This window comes from Erinaceus europaeus, chromosome 4 (genome assembly GCF_950295315.1).
Source record: "Erinaceus europaeus chromosome 4, mEriEur2.1, whole genome shotgun sequence".
Classification (NCBI taxonomy): Eukaryota; Metazoa; Chordata; class Mammalia; order Eulipotyphla; family Erinaceidae; genus Erinaceus; species Erinaceus europaeus.
In genome coordinates, this window is record NC_080165.1 from 59,157,401 (window position 1) to 59,180,113 (window position 22,713).

The following is a 22,713-nucleotide window of genomic DNA, read 5'->3' on the forward strand; positions in this document are numbered from 1 at the left end:
TCATGCTTGAGAGTCCGATGCTTTATCCACTGTGCCACCTCCTGGACCACTTATTACTTATTTTTAAACAGGTTTGCAAAAGGATACGTGTTCCATTAACTCCTGATATTTTAAAATCATCTAGTAGCTGAACAACCATTTCTCTATTTGGATCATTAGGATCTGAATTGCGAACCTACAAAGGGGAAAAGACTGTATTTAATGTTTAAAAAAAAAAAAAGCACAAGCAAACAAGCATGGGAATAAACCAAATGGGAAAGGGACACCTGCAGTATATATAGTATAATTACTCCAAGAATGATTTTATAACATAGAAAAGCTCTAAGATAGTAACACTTTAATATTTTTAAATAAGCAAGGAACTTAAATAAGCAGTTTATAAAAGAAAATACAAACTTTTGTTCTAGCTCATTTTGCTGCTCAAAAATGTGACACTCCCAAATAAACTGTTGGTTATAGGTCATAAGGAATTAAGGTATTTTTGCAGTACTTAAGTGAAAGTTACAGTAACTGCCATACTGTTTATCCAGTTAACATTTTCCATAGGAAGCAGTGTATTGATTTACTCTTGGGCATCATCTGGAATTCTGAAAAGTATTTCCTTCAAAGTTCTCCTGGCTCAGTATCCTGACTTTTACAAATGAAAAGATGTTATCTTAACAAATTTATTACCATCAATGCTAAGCACAGATTCATGTCATGTGTTCTGATGTAAAACAAAACCCAACCATGTTCTATTCTTGACAAAAATGACTGACTTGAATTTAATTGAGAAGAAATGAGTTAGAGGATTTATTGGAATACAACTGGCTCAGAACTCAAAAGACAGAGAGGTCAGAGCACCAAGTCTAGCATATAAAGTGCTAAGGACTGAAACCAAAGCCTCACACACTTGAATGTTTAGAGGCTGTTGGGTCACTTTCCAGGCCTCCAGAAACTAGGTTTTATCATCACCTTTGGGATCCTTCTACTATACTGACATCTGCCCAATTTATAACAAAAACTGAAAAGCAAAATAGTTCACTTGGATGGTGTGCCTGCTTTCATGTGTTTGGCCCAGGTTTGGACTTGGCCCCCAAGACACTGAAGGAAAATTCCATGCTATAGTATTTCCCATTCAGCATTTTTATTTGAAAATGTCTGCCCAGAACAGTGAAGTCCCAGTGACAACCCCTTCTCCCTAAAAGAAAACAAAGAAAAGTAACTGAAATAAAATGAACTTTTAGTAAAATATACCCATTTATTTTAATAAAGTATCTTTTCTTTCTGTTGTTATCACCTATATTATAGTTTACATATATGTATCTAATACTTACTGATTTTAGCAACCGGATTTCATCTAGTGCTGTTTCAGTATAATGTTCAGCACTTTTAACTACTTTCATTGCCACAAACTTCTTCCCCCTAAGAAACAAACACAGACAATTAAGACTAAATGTACTGCCCTTACTTTGGGAAGTTAAGATTTAGCTAGAACTTGGAGCTAGTGACTTCACGTTTCCTTGTACTCAGACAAAGGCTACTTCTTTGGACTCACCTGTATGTGTAAATGGCACTGACTGGCCAAATTTAACTTAAAGGAAAAAGAAAATTAGTTCTTGGGAAGGATCAGTCATCAAAATTTTTCTCTACACTAAAGTATGCCTTCTCAATGTCTCCTTAAATCCAAATAAAACTATGAAATGAAGATAAATAAGGGTGGAAACCCTGTCAAATCATAACTATATAGGTAGCAAAGGCTAAAAGTTAAATACTATAATATCTTCCTATAAGATGTTAGAATGCTGGATGCAAACAGAGATAAAAAGAAAAATGCATAGACAGCAATTTGATGATACTTTCAGGCACACATTTGATTTTTTTTTTAAATGGGTTTTTTTTAATAGTTTACAGAAAAAAAGTTGCTGATACATGTATAAAATTTATCAGTTTTCTGCAAAATGCTCTCACCCCCAGTCTAGGTCCTCCACCATCATGCACCAGGACCTGAATCCCTCCCCTACATATCTTCCCAGAGTCCTTTGCTTTGATGCAGTACAGTTGTCTGATTTTTAAAAAATATTTCCTTTTGTTGCCCTTGTTTTGTTGTTGTAATTATTATTATTGTTGTTATTATTAATGTCGTCATTGTTGGATAGGACAGAGAGAAATGGAGAGAGGAGGGGAAGACAAAAGGGGAGAGAAAGACAGACACCTGCAGACCTGCTTCACCACCTGTGAAGTGACTCCCTTGCAGGTAGGAGTTGTCTGATTTTTATATAGAAAAAAGTTCAGACTCTGGTCGAATAAATCTGTTAGAAAAACAAAATATAAGAACAAAAAGTCTTGGAAACCATTATTAATAAAAAACAAATTAAGTTTTTTTAGAATAATTTCACATAATGTGGTCCAAGACTCACAAACCATACTTTTACCGTTTCATCATTTGTAATGCTCCAATCTGGGGAGTTTCAAATGACTATTTACACAAATTTAATCAATTTAATCTTGTCACTAAGGTTGTTTTATCATTAGAGAAAAGTCATTGGCCCAAGAACATGAAGATTATCAATAAAAAGTTCATTAAGAAATCTTTCTAGAGATAGAATAAGTCAGTTTACATCTTAAGAAAATAAGACAAAGAACATCTAGGCATTACCTAATTCTTTCTAGAACCACTAAAACTTACTGAATATCCCACGATAACCATACTGTTGAAAAGTGTCCCCAGCCCAACTTTCGGATCACATGGTATCTCCCATTGAACAGATCTCCGATTTTCACAAGATGATAACCTCCTGGAAGAACAACAGTGAGGGAAATGACACTTAATGGCACTGAAGTATAACAAAGGTATTGCACATATCACATTTCAATATTTATAAGTCTTTTATAAAACAAAATTGGTTTCTTCTCTACAACCAATTCAACAGAATAATTTGGTCATGGTAATATATGAACTCTACTGGGTACACCACTGACTGACCCCAGGAGACAACTTTAAATCAAGTCAGTCACACTGTCACTGAGCTCATTTTACAAAAAACATAAATAAATAAATAAATAAGGCCACCAGGATCAGTGAGCCCTAACAATAAACCTAATGGGGAAAAAAATAAGAATTATTTAATCACTTAAAGAAATAGGTCACTTTTGTTAGTTTAAAAAAAAAAATATATATATATATATATGTATGAGAGAGAGAGAGAGAGAGAGGACCACAGCATCACTCTGAAGATCAGACTCTAGATTTATGTCTACAAGCCCAGTGTTCCATCCACTTATGTTACTTCCCAGGCTGCCAGATCTACTTCTAAAAACAAAACAAACAAACCCCCAGGAAGGCCTTGAACAGGGTACAATTAGTGGTAGGAATCAAGGTGTTTTAATATCTCTTTGCTTGCTAAGAATAAGAAACACTGTATTTTCCTCTTAGATGGGAAGATACTCTGTTTATAACAAGTTCTTACCCCCAAATCCTGGGAAATCTCATAAAAATAGAAAAGGTAACAGGCAACCTTTTGACAGTTTAAGTACTTATAATCAGAGCTTAACTTATCTCAACAATCACCACTATGAAAAAGGAATAAAAGGCATCTTTCAAAGATCTGTATTCCAAATATGATTATCGGTTAATTACAGGCGATTAACACTAATATGTGGCTTTTATTTCCTAAGGTAAGTATCCACTATCATTTTTTTTGGGGGGGGAGATGGGTAAAAACTTTTAATTGGGAGTCGGGCGGTGGCGCAGCGGGTTAAGCGCACATGGTGCAAATCGCCAGGACCTGCGTAAGGATCCCAGTTCGAGCCCCCGGCTCCCCACCTGCAGGGGCGTCACTTCACAAGCGGTGAAGCAGGTCTGCAGGTGTCTGTCTTTCTCTTCTCCTCTCTGTCTTCCCCTCCTCTCTCCATTTCTCTCTGTCCTATCCAACAACAACGACATTAATAACCACAACAATGTTAAACAACAAGGGCAACAAAAAGGAAAATAAATAAAAAGAAAAAAAAAAAACTTTTAATTATGTTTTTATACATTTATGTTTTTTAAAATACCTTAAGCTAATAAGCACAGTATATGCTACACTTGAATAAAAGGAAGCAATAAGGACAAAGTAGACTTTAAGTGAGAAACTGCATACAGATGGATTATGTCTTACTTGGTATCTCCTTACAGAAAGTCTTACCTTTACAATAATCATTAGGATCTTCTTGCTCATCATCATCAGATCCCAGAATCTCCTCTTCTTGCTCTGGCAGATCACTCTCAGAATGAGGGGCAGAGCCTCGGTGCTGAGTTTCAGGTCTAAGAAACAACACAAATGTGTTCATTTAGTATAGAAAGGAAAAACCAGAACTTTTAAGAAAATGTCAATATAAAAATTGTGGCAATCTAGAAAAACAGTTTTCATTACTCCTCATGTTAAGAAAACACTACCCCCTTAATTATACCTGGAGCCCTGTGATTGCATACCTTTATCTTTAGAGACAGAGAGGGAGAGACACCACAACACTGTTCTACTACTTCTGAAGTGCAGGTGAGCCCATGTGGTAGCTAAGGGATTGAACCTGGATCTTCTAGGACAGTAATATTTGCTCTACTGGATGAGCTACACTTTGCCCCCTAGATTAAGGTGTTTTTTTCTTCCCCCCCCCCTTTTTTTTTAATCACCAAAGCACTGCTTACCTCTGACTTATGTTGGTGTGGAAAATTGAACTTAGAACCTCATAACCATTATGCTCTCTCTCCCACCCTTAATCAAAAGGAATTAAAACTGTAAAAATCCTGAACCATATCACAGAAACCGTATCAGACAAAGGATAGCATAATAGTTATGCAAAAGACTTTCATGCCTAAAGCTCTGATATCCCAGGGTCAATCTCCCATATTACCCAGAACAGAGCTGAGCAGTGCTCTGGTTTAAAAAAAAAAAAGAAAAAAAAGAAACTAGCCATAACAAAGCTGGGATATTAGAATTTCACAAGCACCATGGGAATATATGCTAAAAATAAGAGACTCAAAAAACACTTCTGTGGGGGCCAGGTGGTGGCACACCTGCTAAGTGCACATGTTTTACAATGCGCAAGGATCCAGGTTCAAGGCCTTTGCCCCCACCTGCAAGGGGGTAAACTTCAGTAGTGAAGCAGTGCTGCAGGTGTCTCTCTCTCCATCCCCTCTCAATTAGTCTCTATCCAAAATTAATAAACAAGAAATGTATTTAAAAAATTAATCCATTCATTTTCATGTATAAAACTAAACAATCATCATTTTAATTATAATTCAAGGATGAATTATAATTTGCAAGTCTCCATGTGGAATAGATGTTGCCACTCTGAAGTGTACAAAATGTCTCCTCTAAATTCATACAGAAATACAGTAAGGAAATAAATCCAAATCTAAACCTTTACATTTCTTCAGTGTATTCCAATTAGTTTATGAGCCTGGAAATAGGCTTTGTTTTTGTTTTTTTCTCACTGGAAAAATTTTTGCTTGTTACTATTAAAGTATCTTTTACTTTAATACTCACGTTTTGAAATTTTCTGAATGGCTTAAAAATTTAAAAAATTCCATCTTGATAAGTACTTTCTGTGTCCTTGAAAACTACAGAATCACTCAGTTCTGAGAAAGTTTATGATACTACAATGAAAATTAATGTCTTCATTTTGCCTGCTCTCTCAAACTGTTTTTTTCAGGTACTTGAATTCTCTCGTATACCTTCATTTTTCTTTCTAAAATTTATCTTCCTAACTTGAGTTGCCTTTTCAGTCTCTATTTAAAACGTCACTTTACTTTTGTTTTTAAACTTTTTTCTTTCACAGTTTCCTATATACTTTAATTTACTTACTTTTGCTGTGTTATGTTTTCACCCTGTGCAATTTTGCCACCTCTGGTGACTTTTTAATTGAAATAGGCAAGCAGACAAACATATCAAGCTCCCTCAGAGACACAGCATTTGCTATGTGGTGCAAATGCTAGGACTCTGGGGAGAGTAAGCCATCTCCCAGACCCTTCTTGCACTGGCTAACTTCTTTTATCTTAAGGAAATGACTATAAAAAAAAAAAAATCCTCTGATCCTTGCAATGTCTTGGTTTTCTCAAGCCATTCAGGTTTTCAGTAGAGCCATAGACACATCACACAATGTTCATCAGATAATTTTTTTAAAAAAAAGTCTATCATAAAAAGGCAAAAACTGAGGAAGCACAGTTACTATTAGGTAATGAGGATAATAAAATGCTATAATGAAACAGTTAAAAAAAAATCACTGTAACTTTGGGCCAGGCAGTGGTGCACCGGGTTAAGAACACACATTATAGTGCACAAGGACCTGGGTTCAAGCCTCTGGCCCCCACCTGCAGGGGGAAAGCTTCACAAGTGGTGGAGCAGGGCTGCAGGTGTCTCTCTCCCTCCTCCTCCCATTTCAATTTCTTTGTCTCTACCCAATAATAAAGAAGAAAATATTTTTAAAAAAATCACTATAACGAACTTATAGATGTTAACAGATGTAGAATTTTTAGCTTTTATTAGTATTAGGGAATAAAAACTATCCTACTACTTAGAGCAAAGTAAGAGATATAAAACAGTTCCAGCCTGTTTTTAAACACTTCACATTTCAACTATCTGCTTTTTGTGTTCAGATGAAAACAATCATCAGTACTCTTTGAAACTCTCAAAGCATATCCAACTTAACCCAAGACATCAAAACTTCTGATATAAGCTGAATATACAACAGATCAAATTTTAATAGTAGCATGCTTTCAAGAGTCAAATAACTGATAACTCAGTCAAAACATTAGTAATAGTAGAAATAGGAATATACCTAAAATAGCCTACCTTCTCTTTACCCTAGGTTTCCTATTCTCATTGGTTGTATTCCTACTCTTTGGTTCCTATTTATTAAATATTTTGTTCTGATTTATATCTTACTGCCTTTTAGCCACCAAGGTTGCAGATGCTAATACAATTCCATCCTGACTTCCCTAGGCTGATGACCTCACCAATATCCTGGAACCTCAACTCTCCAGAGCCCTACTCTACTAGGGAAAGGCAGAAGCAGGCTAAGAGTATGGATCAACTGTTCAACATCCATATCCAGCTAAGAAGCAATTATAGAAGCCAGTTCCTTATGCAACCCAAAAAGAATTTTGGTCCATATTCTGGAAGGGGGTAAATATTAGGGGAAGATGGCCAGTGGGCATTGTATCTCAGTTCCACTGGGACTCAGAAATGTTTGTGATCAGGAACCTTTGTTTTTTAAAATATTTTATTTATTTATTAATGAGAAACATAGGACAGAGAAAGAGCCAGGCATCACTCTGGTACATGTGCTGCTGGAGATTGAACTCAGGACCTCATGCTTGACAGTCCGATGCTTTATCCATTGTGCCACCTCCTGCACCACAGGATCCTTTATTTTTATACCATCACTGAGCAGGAAGAGGAAAAAAGAGACACCCAGAAACTGTAGTAGATGTAGATGTGGCTTAGAAAGGAAGTAAATAAAGATGGCTATAGAGAGAGAGGCAGGGAGAGGGTGATGGAGACAGAGAGGGAGGGGGAGGGAAGGAGGGAGGTGAGGGGGAGAGGGAGAAAATCCTTACCTATGAACAGACCTTGAGAGAACTAAGATGGTTACCTTTGGAAGGGATAGGGGCACAGAACTTTGGTGGTGGGGCAGTATGGATATTATAGTTTTGTAAATCACTAATAACATTAAAAAAAAAAAAGAATTAAGTTATATAACATATATTTTCCAGAATTCCTAGAAACAAAGAAAGGACAAAGGAAAAAGTACCCCAAAAGAATAATGCAGGCAAATGACTGGGCAGGATAGGACCTTTGACACTGGGTCATAATACCAGGAATAGAGCAGCAGCAGCAGCAGCAGCAGCAGCATGGAGGAAGACTTGGACCTGAAAGCATGATGCTGAGAGTTGAAGACATGAGGGCTGGATCAGCAAGGAGAGAAACTATGACTGAAGGTAGAGGGAGAGCAGCTGTCTCAGACATTTCTTTTGAGTGTTTTTCACTGTCTCTAAATTAAGGCAATAAAAATCTCATTTTCATATAATTAATATGTATTTTTTGGTTTACAGTAGTTCCTAAAAAAGTAATGGACTTAGTAATTTTTACATTCTTTCCATACGAATTTGGGGGACAAGCTCTCCCTGTAACAAAACTGAGAGTCATTCCAGAAAATAAATAGCCTATGTTCCTATCATAAAAAAGGAGGGAAGGGGGCCAGGCAGTAGTGCACCAGGTTAAGTGCACATAGTACAAAGCACAAGGACTGGAGCAAGGATCCTGGTTCAAGGCCCCTGGCTCCCCACCTGCATGGGGGTTAATGCACAAGTGGAGAAGCAGGTCTGCAGGTGTCAATCCTTCGCTCCCAGTCTCTGTCTTCCCTTCCTCTCTTAATTTCTCTCTGTCCTATCCAGCCGCAACAAAAATGAAAAAAAGATGGCTTCTAGTAGCAGTGGATTTGTAGTGCAGGCACTGTACCCCAACGATAACCCTGGAGGCAAAAAAAAAAAAAAGAGGAAAGACAAAGGTAAACTATGGAACTGCAGTGAGCAAGCCTCGATACTAAACCAGAAAAACAACTCTATAAAGAATACAGAAACTGAAAATATTTGCGTAGGCTCTAGATTAACCAAAGCACTACTCAGCTCTGGCTTATAGTGGTATAGGGGATTAAATGTGGGACCTTAGAAGTCTTAGGTGTAGGGGCCAGGCGATGGCGCACTTGATTAAGGGCGCAATAGTGCGCAAGGATCCAGGTTCAAGCCCCTGGTCTCCACCTGCAGGGGAAAAGCTTCACAAGTGGTGAAGCAGGGCTGCAGGTGTCCCTGTCTCTCTCTCTCTCTCTCTCTCTCCTCCTTTCAATTTCTCTCTGTCTCTATACAATAATAAATTAAAAAAAAAAAAGAGGAGGAGGAGGAGGAGGAGGAGGAGGAGAAGTCTTAGGCATGAGTCTGTTTGCATGACTATCCTGCTATCTCCTGGGCGCGGGCCCTTAAGTATAAACTCTTCCCATTTGTAGAATTATATTATGGTTGTGTGAATGTTCTATGTTGAGTCTCTAGGGGCACAATGTAACTTATTTTCCAAAGCTGAGTTTTTCCTTTTTAGCTCTAATTGTTATCTTTATTTATTGGATAGAGACAGCCAGAAATTGACAAGGAAGGGAGAGAGACAGAGACACCTGTAGCCATGCTACAACACTCATGAAGCTTTCCCCGTGAAGGTGGGGACTAGGGGTTTGAACCTGGGTCCTTGTGCATTGTAACATGTGCACTCAACCAGGTGCACCACCACCCACAGCCCCATAACCTACTCTCAAACAGCTTATAAACACAACTTTTTTCAGACATTCACATTTTCCATTTGTATAATTAAACGAGCAACAAACTTCTATAGCTTTCTTATTTTCCAGGTTTAGTAATAATTATTATGAATAAACGGTAGGCAGCACTGTGGTCTCCTAAACCCAGCATTCAAGGTTTCCTAAGAAAAGATCTCCCTCCCTCCATCAAACCTATTGATTTTTTTTTTTTTTAACATGGCACCAATATTTGCTAATTACTACATTTAAGACTGATGCTATGACAGTGGACTATTACAAAGCCTCACATGATCTAACCCATCACTGGCCTCCAAATTCATCCCTCAGACATTGTTTCTTTAGGTCTATGTTTATTCTTTCTTGGATCAACTACATATACAGCATGGTTTTCTCTCTTTTATCTGACAGAACAGAGAAATTGAAAGGGGTAGGGAGATAAAGAGGGAGAAAGATAAACACCTGCAGACCTGCTTCACCAGTTTTGAAGTGTAGCCCCTGCAGATGGAGTGGGGGGTCGAACTCAGATCTGGACTATCCAGTCCTCTCCCTTATCTCCTTACTTTGCTCTCTTTTTCTTCAGCATAAAGGCTCACGAAGACAGACTTTATTCTACACATTGACAATCCCAAACACACAAGGCATTTCTCCTTAGCAACTACTCATTACTGTTCAACTGACGTCCATTACAACTACTACCCCAAACAACCAGTTCATCTAATAAAACTCGACTATGGAAGAGTTTTAGGTGTTAAGCACTGATGTATTTATGTGGAAGTCATCAAGAGATTTAAGTAGCAGTGTTTAAAGTATGTCAAGTTCTTTCCTAGGTACTGGAAATGTAGCTCTGAAGAAAAAAAAAATAGCCCTTGCTTATCCTAATCTATTTGGTTCTGGAGTTTCAGCTGGTAAAAAAGCTGAAGTTAGGACACTACAATCTCAAAATCCTATTTCAATGGCTCTCCTGGTGGCAAGAGATCTACTCTATTAATGTCAGGTTATGAGAAAGGTTACAACAGAAAAAAAAATTAAGTATTCTAAAAGAAGAGTGTATTTAGTGCTATGAGTGTGGCTCTCTGCCAAGGTGGGCCTGCCATCATAAGTAAAGGGCTCTCCACATGTGGGTGTTCTCAATAAAGTTTAAAATTCCTAAAAAGCCAAAAAAAAAAAAAGTGTACTGACATAATTTTTTTAAATGCTAGGGAATAAAGTCATCTTTGTGTGTGCTTGATACTGCTGAGCCTCCTGACCCAAGTTTGTTTCCTTTCTTTTTCTTTCTTTCTTGAGAAAAAGAGGAGAGAGTCAGAGATATCTCATTACCACTACACCATCCTTAATGCCACCATGTGGTGCTGGGGCTCAAACCCAGATCTCAAGCTAAGATGCATATTCTACTGAGTGAGCTATTTTCTGCCTACTCCCAACACAATTTGTATAGGTTTGTGACACAATAGTGTTGGACTTTAAAATGCCAAGTCTGATGTTAGATATCATGTGCCAGAGTGAAGCTGCTTTCTTTCAAATACATAAACAAATATATTAAAAGATGAGATACTGGAGTTTATGTTAAATGGTTAAAAAAAAAACACCTGTGGTTTGGGGGGCTTAGAATGATTTAACTCTGGTGTTGAATGTCAAAAGTAAAGCTGTGGGAAAAGAATTTTAGAAATTCTAGTTTTCTTATATATAAACTTTAGTTTTCTATTTCTACCAAAGAAAATAGAGAAAACTAAGGCCTCCCAATGTAGAGAATAATCTATTAAAAGATTATTTATTGGGTGGGGGAGCCTCTCATGCCTGAGGCTCCTAAATCCCAGGTTCAGTCCCCCACACCACCATAAGCCAGAGCTGAGCAGTGCTTGGGGGTTTCTCTCTCTCAAAAAATAAATAAATAAATAAATAATAATAATAAAGATTATTTATGTGAGTATGGATTCTGAGCTCAGTCTGACAGGGACCCAAAGATTATTATACAGGCTCCTGTGAATAGATAAATGTGGTAAACAGTTAATTAGCATGTATTTTCTTCAAGTTTGGGAACTACTTTCTGCCTAATCCAGCTTTCTAGTTTTATTCTCAACTCTTGATACCATCTTCCCAGACAATATTTCTAGTCCATTTCCATGTTAACTATCAAACTCAAGCAAAAATGACTAAAGTCATGGAACATACATAAAATAGATTTCCTAGTTTTGTTTTTTTTTGCCTCCAGGGTTATTGTTGGGGCACGGTGCCTGCACTACAAATCCACTGCTCCAGGAGGCCATCTTTTTTTCCCATTGTTGCTGCTGGATAGGACAGAGAGAAATTGAGAGAGGAGGCAAAGACAGACACCTGCAGACCTGTTTAACTGCTTATGAAGTGACACCGCCCCCCCCCCGAGGGTGGGGAGCTGGGGGCTCAAACCAGGATCCTTGCTGTAGTTCTTGCACTTCACACTATGTGTGCTTAACCCAGTGCACTACTGTCCAGCCCCCGATTTCCTACCTTTTTTCCACCTTAAGGTTCCTACACTCATCTACTGGACTTTTTTGTTTCCTCTTTACTAAACATTTTGTCCTGATTTATATCTTACTGACTTTCAGCTACCAAGTTGCAGATGCTACAATGATTCCATCCTGACCTTCCCGGGCATATGACTTCACCAAAGTGCTGTGGAACCTCACCTCTCCAGAGCCCTAATCCACCAGCGAAAGATAAACAGGCCAGAGGAATAAATCAACCTGCCAACATCCCTGTCCAGCAGAGAAGCAATTACAGAAGCCAGACTTTCCACCTTCTGCACCTCAAAAAGATCTTTGGTTCATACTCCCAGAGGGAGTGTAAATTATAAGAGAAGACCTGAGGGCTCTAAACGCCAATTCCATTAGGACCCAAAACATTTGTCACCAGGAGTCTTGTTTTTCTACCATCACAGAAAGGGAAGTGAATCTGGAAACCACCAGAGGAAGCTAGGCACTGTTTCTCTTATCTGAGAAGAGGAAAAAAGGATAGATATCCAGAAGTAGTAATCAGTGTAGCTGTGGCTTAGAAAGGAAGTGAAGGCAGGACTGTAGAAAAAAATGGGCAAAACAAAACATATAGATATAAAATCAACCCTTATTTGTGACTTTGGGAGAACTACTGCAGTTTCCAATGGAGGGTTTGGGGACACAGAACTATGATGGTGAGAACAGTATGTAATCATACTGTTATTATCTTAAATTTTGTAAATCAATATTAAATCACTAGTAAATAAAAATACATCTGGACATGAATTTAAAAAATCATGAGAGTTTGGGGAGTCGCTTCACAAGTGGTGAAACAGGTCTGCAGGTGTCTTATCTTTTCCCCCTTTGTCTCCCCCTCCTCTCTCCATTTCTCTCTGTCCTATCCAACGACGACGACATAAATAACAACTACAACAATAAAACAAGGGCAACAAAAGGGAATATTTTTAAAAATTTCCTAAAAAAAAAAATCATGAGAGTTCGTCTCATCTATATAACTAAACCATGATATAACAGAACACATTTTTCATTTATCTAGCTCCTGACAACTTGACTTTCAGTGTTACTTTTCTGAAGATAAACACAGTAACATTATTTTGTGGTTTCTGAAACCACTCCTTATTAGAATAGTTGCTATACTCTGGCCTTCATAGCTGATCTGTGGGCCTTTTCCAAATCCCCAAAGTTAAACCCTCTAGTCCCTCCAAAAAGAAGCACAGAGCCCAGGGCTTTTACACAGTGGTGCTTACTTTAATTTTAGGAGTGTTTGACCTAGCTGGCCTACTAATGCTTACACCTCATCCAAGAGACCATGGAAGAGATTATGATATTTAAGCTATCTGCCAAATTCTGCCATTTTAACCTCTGTAATTTCTGCTTACAATGGTTAAAAAATAAAAATCAGGGGGTGGGTGATAGTGCAACAGGTTAAGCGCACATGGTGCTAAGTGCAAGGACTGGTATAAGGACCCTGGCTCCAGCCCCCAGTTCCCCACCTGCAGGGATTCGCTTCTCAAGAGGTGAAGCAGGTCTGTAGGTGTCTATCTTTCTCTTCCCCTTGCTAACTTTCCTCCTCTCTGTCCTATCCAACAACAACAGCAATAACAACAATAAGAGCAACAACAACAAAAAGAAATCCGGGAGGTGGTGTAGTGGATAAAGCATTAGACTCTAAAGTATGAGGTCCTGAGTTCAATCCCTGGCAGCACATGTACTAGAGTGATGTCTGGTTCATGTTCTCTCTCTCTCCTCCTACCTTTCTCATTAATAAATAAAATCTTAAAAAAAAAAAGAAAGAAAAATCATAATAACTGTGAGTACTAAATAGTATGTGGGATCACACAAAATATACATTCCTAAGGTCCTCTGAAAAAAATCTAAAGACCCAGAAACAACGAACTCGTCTCAGGACAGCCAACAAAACGAAACCACTAAGTGAGATAATCCAAAAAGAGAAGGACAAATATCAAATGATTTCACTTACAAGAGGAACTTGGTAAATAGTAAGCAGAGCCAGGGAGGAAGAACACAAAGTGAAAATTGGACTGGACATGGCATATTGCATGAAAGAAAAGGACTCTTGAGGAAAGAGAGGAGGGAGGGACTGAAAAGAGCCTTGGAGTCCTGGTGCAGAATGGTGTAAAGGAGCGAGGCTGTAGCTGAGAGTGAGTGTTCTGCAGCAGACTTTCACAGGGAGATGAGAAATTGTATCCATGTGTCAATGACTGACTATCCTGTGAACCATTAACCCCCTCTCTCAATAAAAATGATTTGAGAGAGAGACAGTTCACAGAGAGTGAAATGCAAATGCCCAGCAATCACTTGAAAGGAGAATAAGAGTAATAGATACTCTCATATTGTTGATGGAGTGAAAGCTGGAACACCTTTCTGAAAAAAGTCACTTGGCATTATGTATCAAAAACCTTCAGTCTGTGTGACTGATAGTAATGAGCTTTTGAGTCAGACTGAATCAACTTGACTTTGATCCCTATTATTATGTTTTGGAACATGCTGAGTATATAAGCCTACTTATTTGTCCTTCCATTTCAGTATCTGTGAAATGGAAAAAAATGATGTCTACCATACAATTCTGTTATAAGGACTTAGCACATTACTCATGCAAATGCAGTAAAGGCTTAGTACATGATAAGCACTGCAAAAATATAGTTACTGTAATAATCCTACGGAGCTATTGATAAAGTCAAAGATCAATGCACAAAAATATTCATCACAACATTGATTAAAAAAAGAAAACTTGAATAAAAACTAATGTAAAACAACAGGAAAATTATAATTTACTCAATGAGAAAAAAAGAAGAGGTAAGAATCCTTTTCTTCTTTATACATACAAGAAGTAGGTCCCTCCAGGCATTTTAATAATCACTTTTCTTTTAATTTACTCATAGGATGCTTCACAGCCACATTCTAAACTTAAGTCAACACAACCACAAATTACATACAATAGGGAGTCTGGCAGTGGTTCAGCAGGTTAAACACACATGGGGTAAAGACTGGTGTAAGGATCCTGGTTCAAGCCCCAGGCTCTCCACCTGCAGGGGGTTGCTTTACAAGCAGTGAAGCAGGTCTGCAGGTGTCTCTCTTTCTCTCCCCCTCTCTGTCTTCCCCATTTCTCTGTCCCATCCAACAATAACAATATCAATAACCACAACAATGTTAAACAACAAGGACAACAAAAGGGAATAAATAAATAACAAAATTTTTAAAAAAAATACATACAATATTCACTTTATGCTATGAACAAATAAGCCAAATTCTATAAGGTCTGGAAGAAAAAAAAAAAGCTCAAAGATGTTGCAAATGAAAGCAGGAGACATATCTGTTTAGCAAAGTGGTAATATAGCCACATGGCAAGAAGTTAGTCAATGTAACTAAACTATATTCCTAAGTGAAATATAATATATCCCAAGAACAAATCATTAATTTCCTTCAATAACCATATTGCTGATGGTAGTGTTGGCAATGCCGAGCTAAGATTCTATTTTACATTTACATGGGGTGGGGTGTAAATTAGTAAATGTTGGTGCTACTGAGACCTAGGGCTTTCAGTGTGAGAAGAGACAGAGATGTACAATCAAAGAAAAGTATGTGGTCTTCACATTTGACTTTTAAGTATAACACGGTGGTCTGGTAGGTGGTGCAATGGCTAAAGAATCAAAATAAAAGCATGAGGTCCCAAGTTCACGCCCTGGCCTAAGATGACTTATTTTAAAAGAAACTCATAGTAGAGGCCGGAAAATTGTTCTCCTGGTGGTGTCCACAATTTACCATGAAAGAAGACCCAAGTTTAAGGTTCCAGTCGCCAGATGAGAGCATTTGCACAAAGAAAGCTTTGTACTGTGAGGCAGTATTATTGTTTCCCCTATCTCTCGCCCCCTCTTATCTTTAAAAAAAAAAAAAAAAGATTACCAGGAATAATGCAGAAATGAAGCCCTAGAAAAAACCTAAAGAAGAAAACAGTAAACCAATAGCACCTGTTTAGCAAAGTGGTAATATAACCACACAGCAAGAAACTAGTCAATGTAACTAAACTCTATATTCCTAAGTGAAATATATCCCAGGAGCCTGCACTTTATCATGTGGGAGGACACGAGTCCAAGTCCCTGGTCACTAAATGGGAGCATCATGCAAGTGCTGCTTTGGTTTTTCTCTTTTCTCTAGGTTCTTTTCCCCAATCTTGGGAGAAAAAAAAAAATGTGTCCACCGTGAACAGTGGATTTGTGCAGTTAAATTCCCAGCACGGCACATGCCAGAGTGATGCTCTAGTTTTCTCTCATGCAAACAAATAGAACTTAAAAAAAAATAGTGGCTTAAAATATACTTAAATATCTTAAAATATTTTTAAAACCGTTAGAGGCCTCAGCATCATACATAAATAAAATGTTAGGCTATTGTCAGATTTCTTTGCAGAAACTCTTTAGGCTAAGATAGAGCAGGACATGTTTAGAATTCTAAAAGATAAGAAAATGCCCAACCACGAACACCATTCTACAAAATTATTCAAATATGATGGAGAAGTAATGCCTTTCCTTCCCTGGTAAGCACAAGCTAATGAAGTTTACCACCACCAAGGCTGCACTATAAGAATGCAAAAATCTTGAGTGTGGTGATAAACAGTAATAGAGGTGCTACAGATGTCTCTCCTTCTGTCTCTCACTACTGATAGTAATATATGTACAAGGCTAGTGCCTTGTACATATAGCAAGCCCCTGTGATAACCCTGGTGGCAAAGAAAATAAAAGGAATATTTACTGCTATGAAAAATGTTCACAGTAGTGTTAAGTAGAGAAAATTATACTCAATCTATTTTTGTCCTAAAAAAGATAAAAATTATACTCAATCTATTTTTGTCCTAAAAAAGATATACATGTTTATCAATGAAAGTTGAAATAAGTTATGGAAGTATTTAATAATGGCAAGTCAGATGACACTACTCATTTTTCTCATAGTAAACCATCTCCAAAGGCTTAGACAAAAAGGAAGACTTAAAAAAAAAAGATGCATAATATGGAACTGGCATAGAACCAATTTTCAAGGTATATAGTTAAGAATAAAAAGTACCCTGCAGTATTTCACTTTTTTTTTTTTTCCTCCAGGGTTATTGCTGGGCTCGGTGAATCCACCGCTCCTGGAGGCCATTTTTCCCCCTTTTTGTTGCCCTAGTTGTTGCAGACTCGTTGCGGTTATTATTGCCATTGTTGATGTTGCTTTGTTGTTGGATAGGACAGAGAGAAACGGAGAGAGGAGGGGAAGACAGAGAGAGAGGGGAGAGAAAGATAGACACCTGCAGACCTGCTTCACCGCCTGTGAAGCGATTCCCCTGCAGGTGGGGAGCCGGGGGCTCGAACCGGGATCCTTACGCCGGTCCCTGCGCTTTGCGCCACGTGCGCTTAACCCACTGCGCCACCGCCCGACCCCTGTATTTCACATTTTAAAAACTGTTTCAAGGGACTTGCCATGCTTGAGGACTCAATTTTGAACCTATTATTACATGGAAGTATAACTGGCTGTACCAGAGGATGTGTTAGGTATAGTGGAGCAGGACTGTGGTATCTCTCCTCTCTTTAAATAACACCCCGACCCCAGGGTCCAGGAGGTGGCACAGCAGGTAAGGCATTGGGGTTCTCAAGCATGAAGTCCTGAGTTCGATTCCTGGCAGCACATGTACCAGAGTGATGACTGGTTATTTCTCCTCTATCTTTCTCATAAATAAATAAAATCTAAAAAAAAAGGGGGGGGAGATTGGGCGGTAGCGCAGCGGGTTAAGCCCACGTGGCATAAGGATCCTGGTTCAAGCCACCAGCTCCCCACCTGCAGGGGAATCTCTTCACAGGCGGTGAAGCAGGTCTGCAGGTGTTTATCTTTCTCTCCCCCTCTCTGTCTTCCCCTCCTCTCTCCATTTCTGTCTTATCCAACAATGACTACATCAATAACAACAACAATAACTACAGCCCCAGAAATAATCCTGGAGGTAAAATAAATAAAGTTTTAGAGCTGTGGTGTCTAAGAAAAAAAAAAAAAAAAACTAGAGCGGTGAAGCCCCAATAACAGCAATAAAAAAAGGAAGATGAAGGGAGGCAGGCTGAGTGGTAGGTAGCACACCCAGAAGTGCACCCCTTACAGTATACAAAGGCCAGGATTCAAGCCCTTTATCCCCAGCTGTGGGGGGGGGGGGGAAGAGCTTTATTAGTGGTAAAACAGTACTGCAAGTGTCTTTCTCTTCCTATTGCCCCAGCCCTTAATTTCTCTGGATGTAAGAAAAATAAAGTGGAGGTAGATAACATAATAGTTATGCAGAGAGACTTCTCATACCTGAGGCTCTAACCTCCTAGATTCAATCCCCTGCTCCACCATAAACCGGAGCAGATCAGTGCTCTGGTAATAATTATTTAAAAGGAGGAGGAGGAAGGGAAAAAAGTACCTAAAAGCACCAAGCCATCTTTGAGGTTCATTATTCAGAAAACTGATTATTCAACCTTGGTTTTTAGACACACTAAAAGGAATTTTCATTTGAAGACAGCCAAGGCTGGAAACCTGGGGCTTTAAGATATGTCATATCTTGGTTGGAATTTTGATTTCACAATTCTTTAGGTTAAGTAATTTGGCAAGTCTTGGTTATTATCACCACCATCACTATTATTTTTGCTTGCCACCACTGAGACTGAGTGCTTACACTGCTCCTGGGGGCAATTTGCCACCCCACTTTTATTTTGATAGGAAAGATAGAGATGGGGGGCGGCAAAGAGGGAATAAGAGACTTATGCAGACCTGCTTCACCAATCATTAAGTGTCCCTCCTGCAGGTGGGAAGTAGGGACTCAAACCTGGGTCCTCTCACATATGTAACGTGTAAGCTTAACCCTGTGTGCCATCACCCAAACTCCCTTATTTATAAAGTAAAGCAGAAAGCATTACCAACCAGCTAATGTTAGTATGTATATGTCTTTAAAAAATGTGAAATTGAGAAGGGATTCTTCAATTAAAATATAAAAATCCTAAGTCAAAACTTTCAGTCCAGTAAAGAATCCAAAGAAAGCAAACTTTACAAAGAACCAAGCTGGAATGCAAGAGTCCTGGATTTCAATTTTGACTAAGCTCCAATGGACTCCAGCTCCATGGGCACACTGTGTTCTAACCGTAAGAACCATCAATTCAAGAGACTGAATATCCTCTTTCCACCTACCCTAAACAATGGCTAAAGTATGGGGATACTAATTACTTCTGTACTTTGAAAAGTTTCCAGCTTTTCTACTAACATGCTTAGATTTTGTAATCAGCTGAGTTACCAGTCATAACAACATAGCAACTAAGTTATCCAAGGCTAGAATGCCTAAAAGTGGGCAAAAGCAGAATTCAAAACCAAATTTCACTCACTACAAAGATTATACTTTATGGCAAACTTCTCAGACCTTAAAATTAGCTGGCTGACTTTGCAAAATGACCAGAAGACAGGAATACAGTTAGGAGTTATGGAACAGAATTAAGTTACCTGAGTCAGGTTGGACTTAAACTCCTAACAGTATTCTAACCATGTAAACTAATTATACATTTCAGCTTTGACTTAAAAGTAGGCTGACTAGCACAAGGGTAGATAGCATAATGGTTATGCAAAGAGACTCTCATGCCTGAGGCTCCAGAGTCCCAGGTTCAATCCCCTGCACCACCATAAGCCAGAGCTGAGTAATGCTCTGGTAAAAAAAAAAAAAGAAAGAAAGAAAAAGAAAAGTAGATGAATAAACAAACACGGTTAGTATGAAATAAAACTGCTAATTGAAGACAAAACAAAAATGAAACACCTCTGATATTACAAATAAATGGGGCAGTTCATTTACATGTATTTTCAGGCATCAAAGTTGTACAGGATATAAATCACTACTAAATTACCTGTACCACTCTCTTGCTTTTGTATAAATATGAAAATAGTTAAGGACACAAATAACTCTAGGTTACCCATACTAATGAATGGAAAAGTAACAGATAACTCAAAGTACATAGTTTATCTGTCTTTGGAAATAAAGCATATCATCTAGGTCTAGGAGATAGCACAGTGGTTTTTTTTTTGCAAAAAGACCTTCATGCCCAAGGTTCTGAGGTTCCAAATTCAATCAGTCCTCAGCACCACTACAAGTTGAGTAGTCCTCAGGTAAAAGTAAACAAACACTGACTGAGGAGGTGGCACAATGCACAATGACTAGAATGATGGATTTACAAGTCAAGGTCCTGAGTTTGATTCATGGCATCTTATGTGCCAGAGTGATGTTCTAGTTCTCTTCCCACCTCTATTATAAAGAAATCTTAAAGTTAAAAAAAAAAAAAAGCATATGGCCTATACAGATAATGTAAATAGTTGATATAGGATAAAGACAACCTGCTGTTAAAATAAAGCATATGATCATCCACACAGCCTCTCAAATTAAAGATTGATTCTGGCTAATATCAAGATTAAATTCTATGTGGAGAGATCAAGACAAATTATTTCTAAATAATACAGTGAGTAATGAAAGAACCACCTTCTTAAATCAGTAGAAAATGTCTGACAACACATTCATATCAACTCTATAAGGAATAACAAAACTGAGACACATACAAATGGGAGTAGGATTTAAATCCCCACTGCATACTACATACTATAATCAGGTTAACTCCTTGCCGTTCCCCTACTACTGGTCTGGGATTAAAATGGTCTGAGTTTTTCCTATGTGTCAACAACTGTACAATAAAATATAAAGTAAAAAAATTAAACTGGTCTTCGAATAACCCTTATACAGATAATCAAGAGGTAAACAAACATGCAAAGCCATAAACAAACTTACATTTAAACGCCTCGGTCACCAAGCACTTTACAAAATAAAAATTTCATAAGACAGATAATATAGTATGGAGTAAGAAATGAGATCACCTACCACTTATGTTCCATGACAGAAGTCATTATGTGCAATCCTCAAGCATCAGATACACAAACATACACCTATCTTGTACTGTCATTCAGAAAGGTAACCGAAGAATGTCTCTGAATGTGTTTGCCAGCTCAGAACCAGAGTACACACCTCATCACAAAGCAAAAGGAAACGAGTCTAGAAAACAATGCATCTTCCCCGCACCCCAGCAAACCGTGTAAAAGCTGATACCCATGACCTTTCACAATTAAACATAATACAACATAAAAGGTTCTTTAGACGAAGCCTCACTTGCAGAAGCTCTCTAGCGGGTGGTGCTACTGAGCAAGGGAGCAACTTTGGCGTTTGCCACAATAGCGCTGAAGCTTGGCTGTGCATCCTGCCGATAGAGATCCCGCAGGAGGCCCTTACTAGGCCAGACCAGGCTCAGAATCACCCCGGCGAGTTGGCTAGAGAGGGTTTGCCCGTCACCACTGTCGTGACACCTTCTGACCCAAGCCAGAAGCCACCTGCACCTGCATGCGGAGGGCGGCAGGGTCCCAGCCCAGCCGTCTCCACTGCAGGTCTCCCTGCAACAGTGCGGGGCTGGTGATGAGCGCCGGCGGCCCGCGCAGAAAGCGCCTCTGGGAACAGGAGCGCGTGGCCTGCGGCCCCAAACACGGAACCATTCATTCAAGAAAACCCCTTGCCGGCCTACCGAGCAGATGCAGGAGGCCAAGGAAGAAGCGGGGAAGCGGTTGCAGAAGAGACCCGAGTTCGCCGGCTGACAAAGGTCTCCCCAGCTGCGGAAGCCCCGAGCCTCCTCTCTGAAGTTGGGGAGGTCGGGCCAGGTTGGGGGGGTCCTCCCCCTCCAGCCTTTAGGTGCAGGCCCGCGGCTGCCGAGACCCAGGCGTGGCCTCCAGCAGCCCAGGCTGCTCCCACATGGTCCCTCCCAAGCCATGTGGTGGGGGCGCCCGCCGTGCACAGCCCGCGCCCCGCTGCAGCGCGAAGGCGGGGACGAGGTGCCGGGGGCCACCCGCGCGCGGCAGGCAGTGCTGGGGGGCGACTCACTTTCTCTGGGCTTTGTCCTTCTTGGCCTTGGTCCTTTTCTTTCGGGCCTGGAGAGCAAGCACTGCAGGAGAGAGGGATGGATGAAGGGCGAATGCGGAGGGAAAGAGGCCGCCAAGGTGAGGGCGGAGACCGAGCAGGGGCGCCAGGCCGGGGTGCACGGCCCGCCCGAGGGGCGGTTCCGGGACGAGCGCCCGGCGGCCTGGCGGGGAGCTGGTGGCCCCCGCGGCGCACCGCAGCGCCCAGGCGGGATGCGCTGTCCGGCGCAGGGGGCCGGCGGGCAGGGGTCGGACTCGTTCGCCGAGGGCCGGGCTCTGGAGTGGCCGCAAGGCGCGGGCCGGCCCGGCGGGGAGCGAGGAGCGAGCAGCGCCGGCGCGGAGGGACGCCCGGGCTGAGGGGCGCGGACCGGCAGCCCAAAGGCGGGGGGTGTGGGGCGGCGCCACCTCAGTGGAGGGGCGCTGCACGCCCGGGGACTGGAGTGCGGCGGTTAGGCGAAGCTCCTTGCGCTGACCCGGGCCTCGCCCCAGCGGCCGTTGCCCCTCGTGGCGGAGGCCGCTCCGGCGCTCACCTTTCCGCTCCATGGTGAGACCGGTAACCGCCAGGCGCCTGCGCACTCGAGTGGCGGCGGCTCCTACTGCCGCCGCGGCCCCAACTCCAGCCGGGGCACGCTCCGCCCCCTGGTCCCCGCCCCATTCCCGCCCCACGACGGCGTGCGCCTGCGCACTGAGCGCGGAGCCTACCACCTGCTCGGGGAGGGAGGGCAACGGGGGCGGGGCGGGAGCGAAGAACGCAGAGTGTGAACGTGGAGGAGGTGTTTGAGAATCTAGGTTGGAAGTCTGACCAGTTTAGGTTTGTTCTGTGCGCTAGGCTGCTGTCCGCTGCTCAGGAAGGGCGAAGAGCGTGTTGTCCAGAGTTCCCTGCGTGTTGGGTTAGTGCTTCCTG

At 40.5% G+C, this 22,713-nt stretch overlaps 1 protein-coding gene across 4 annotated transcripts in view; it reads right to left on the reverse strand.

The window, feature by feature from the left end:
- Positions 1-22,439, reverse strand: part of SRPK1 (SRSF protein kinase 1) — a 43,831-nt gene extending 21,392 nt beyond the window's left edge. For 3 of the 4 annotated variants that reach the window (XM_007534249.3, XM_060189694.1, XM_060189693.1), the window contains exons 1-6: positions 22,340-22,439; positions 21,775-21,835; positions 4,167-4,285; positions 2,669-2,777; positions 1,317-1,404; positions 88-175 (exon numbers count right to left, since the gene is read on the reverse strand). In XM_007534249.3, the coding sequence (XP_007534311.1) occupies positions 88-175; positions 1,317-1,404; positions 2,669-2,777; positions 4,167-4,285; positions 21,775-21,835; positions 22,340-22,352 (478 nt within the window). In that variant the 5' untranslated portion in view covers positions 22,353-22,439. Of the gene's footprint in view, positions 1-87; positions 176-1,316; positions 1,405-2,668; positions 2,778-4,166; positions 4,286-21,774 lie in introns of all 4 variants that reach the window. The other variant, XM_060189692.1, reaches the window with a different exon arrangement.
- Positions 22,440-22,713: the final 274 nt, after the last annotated feature.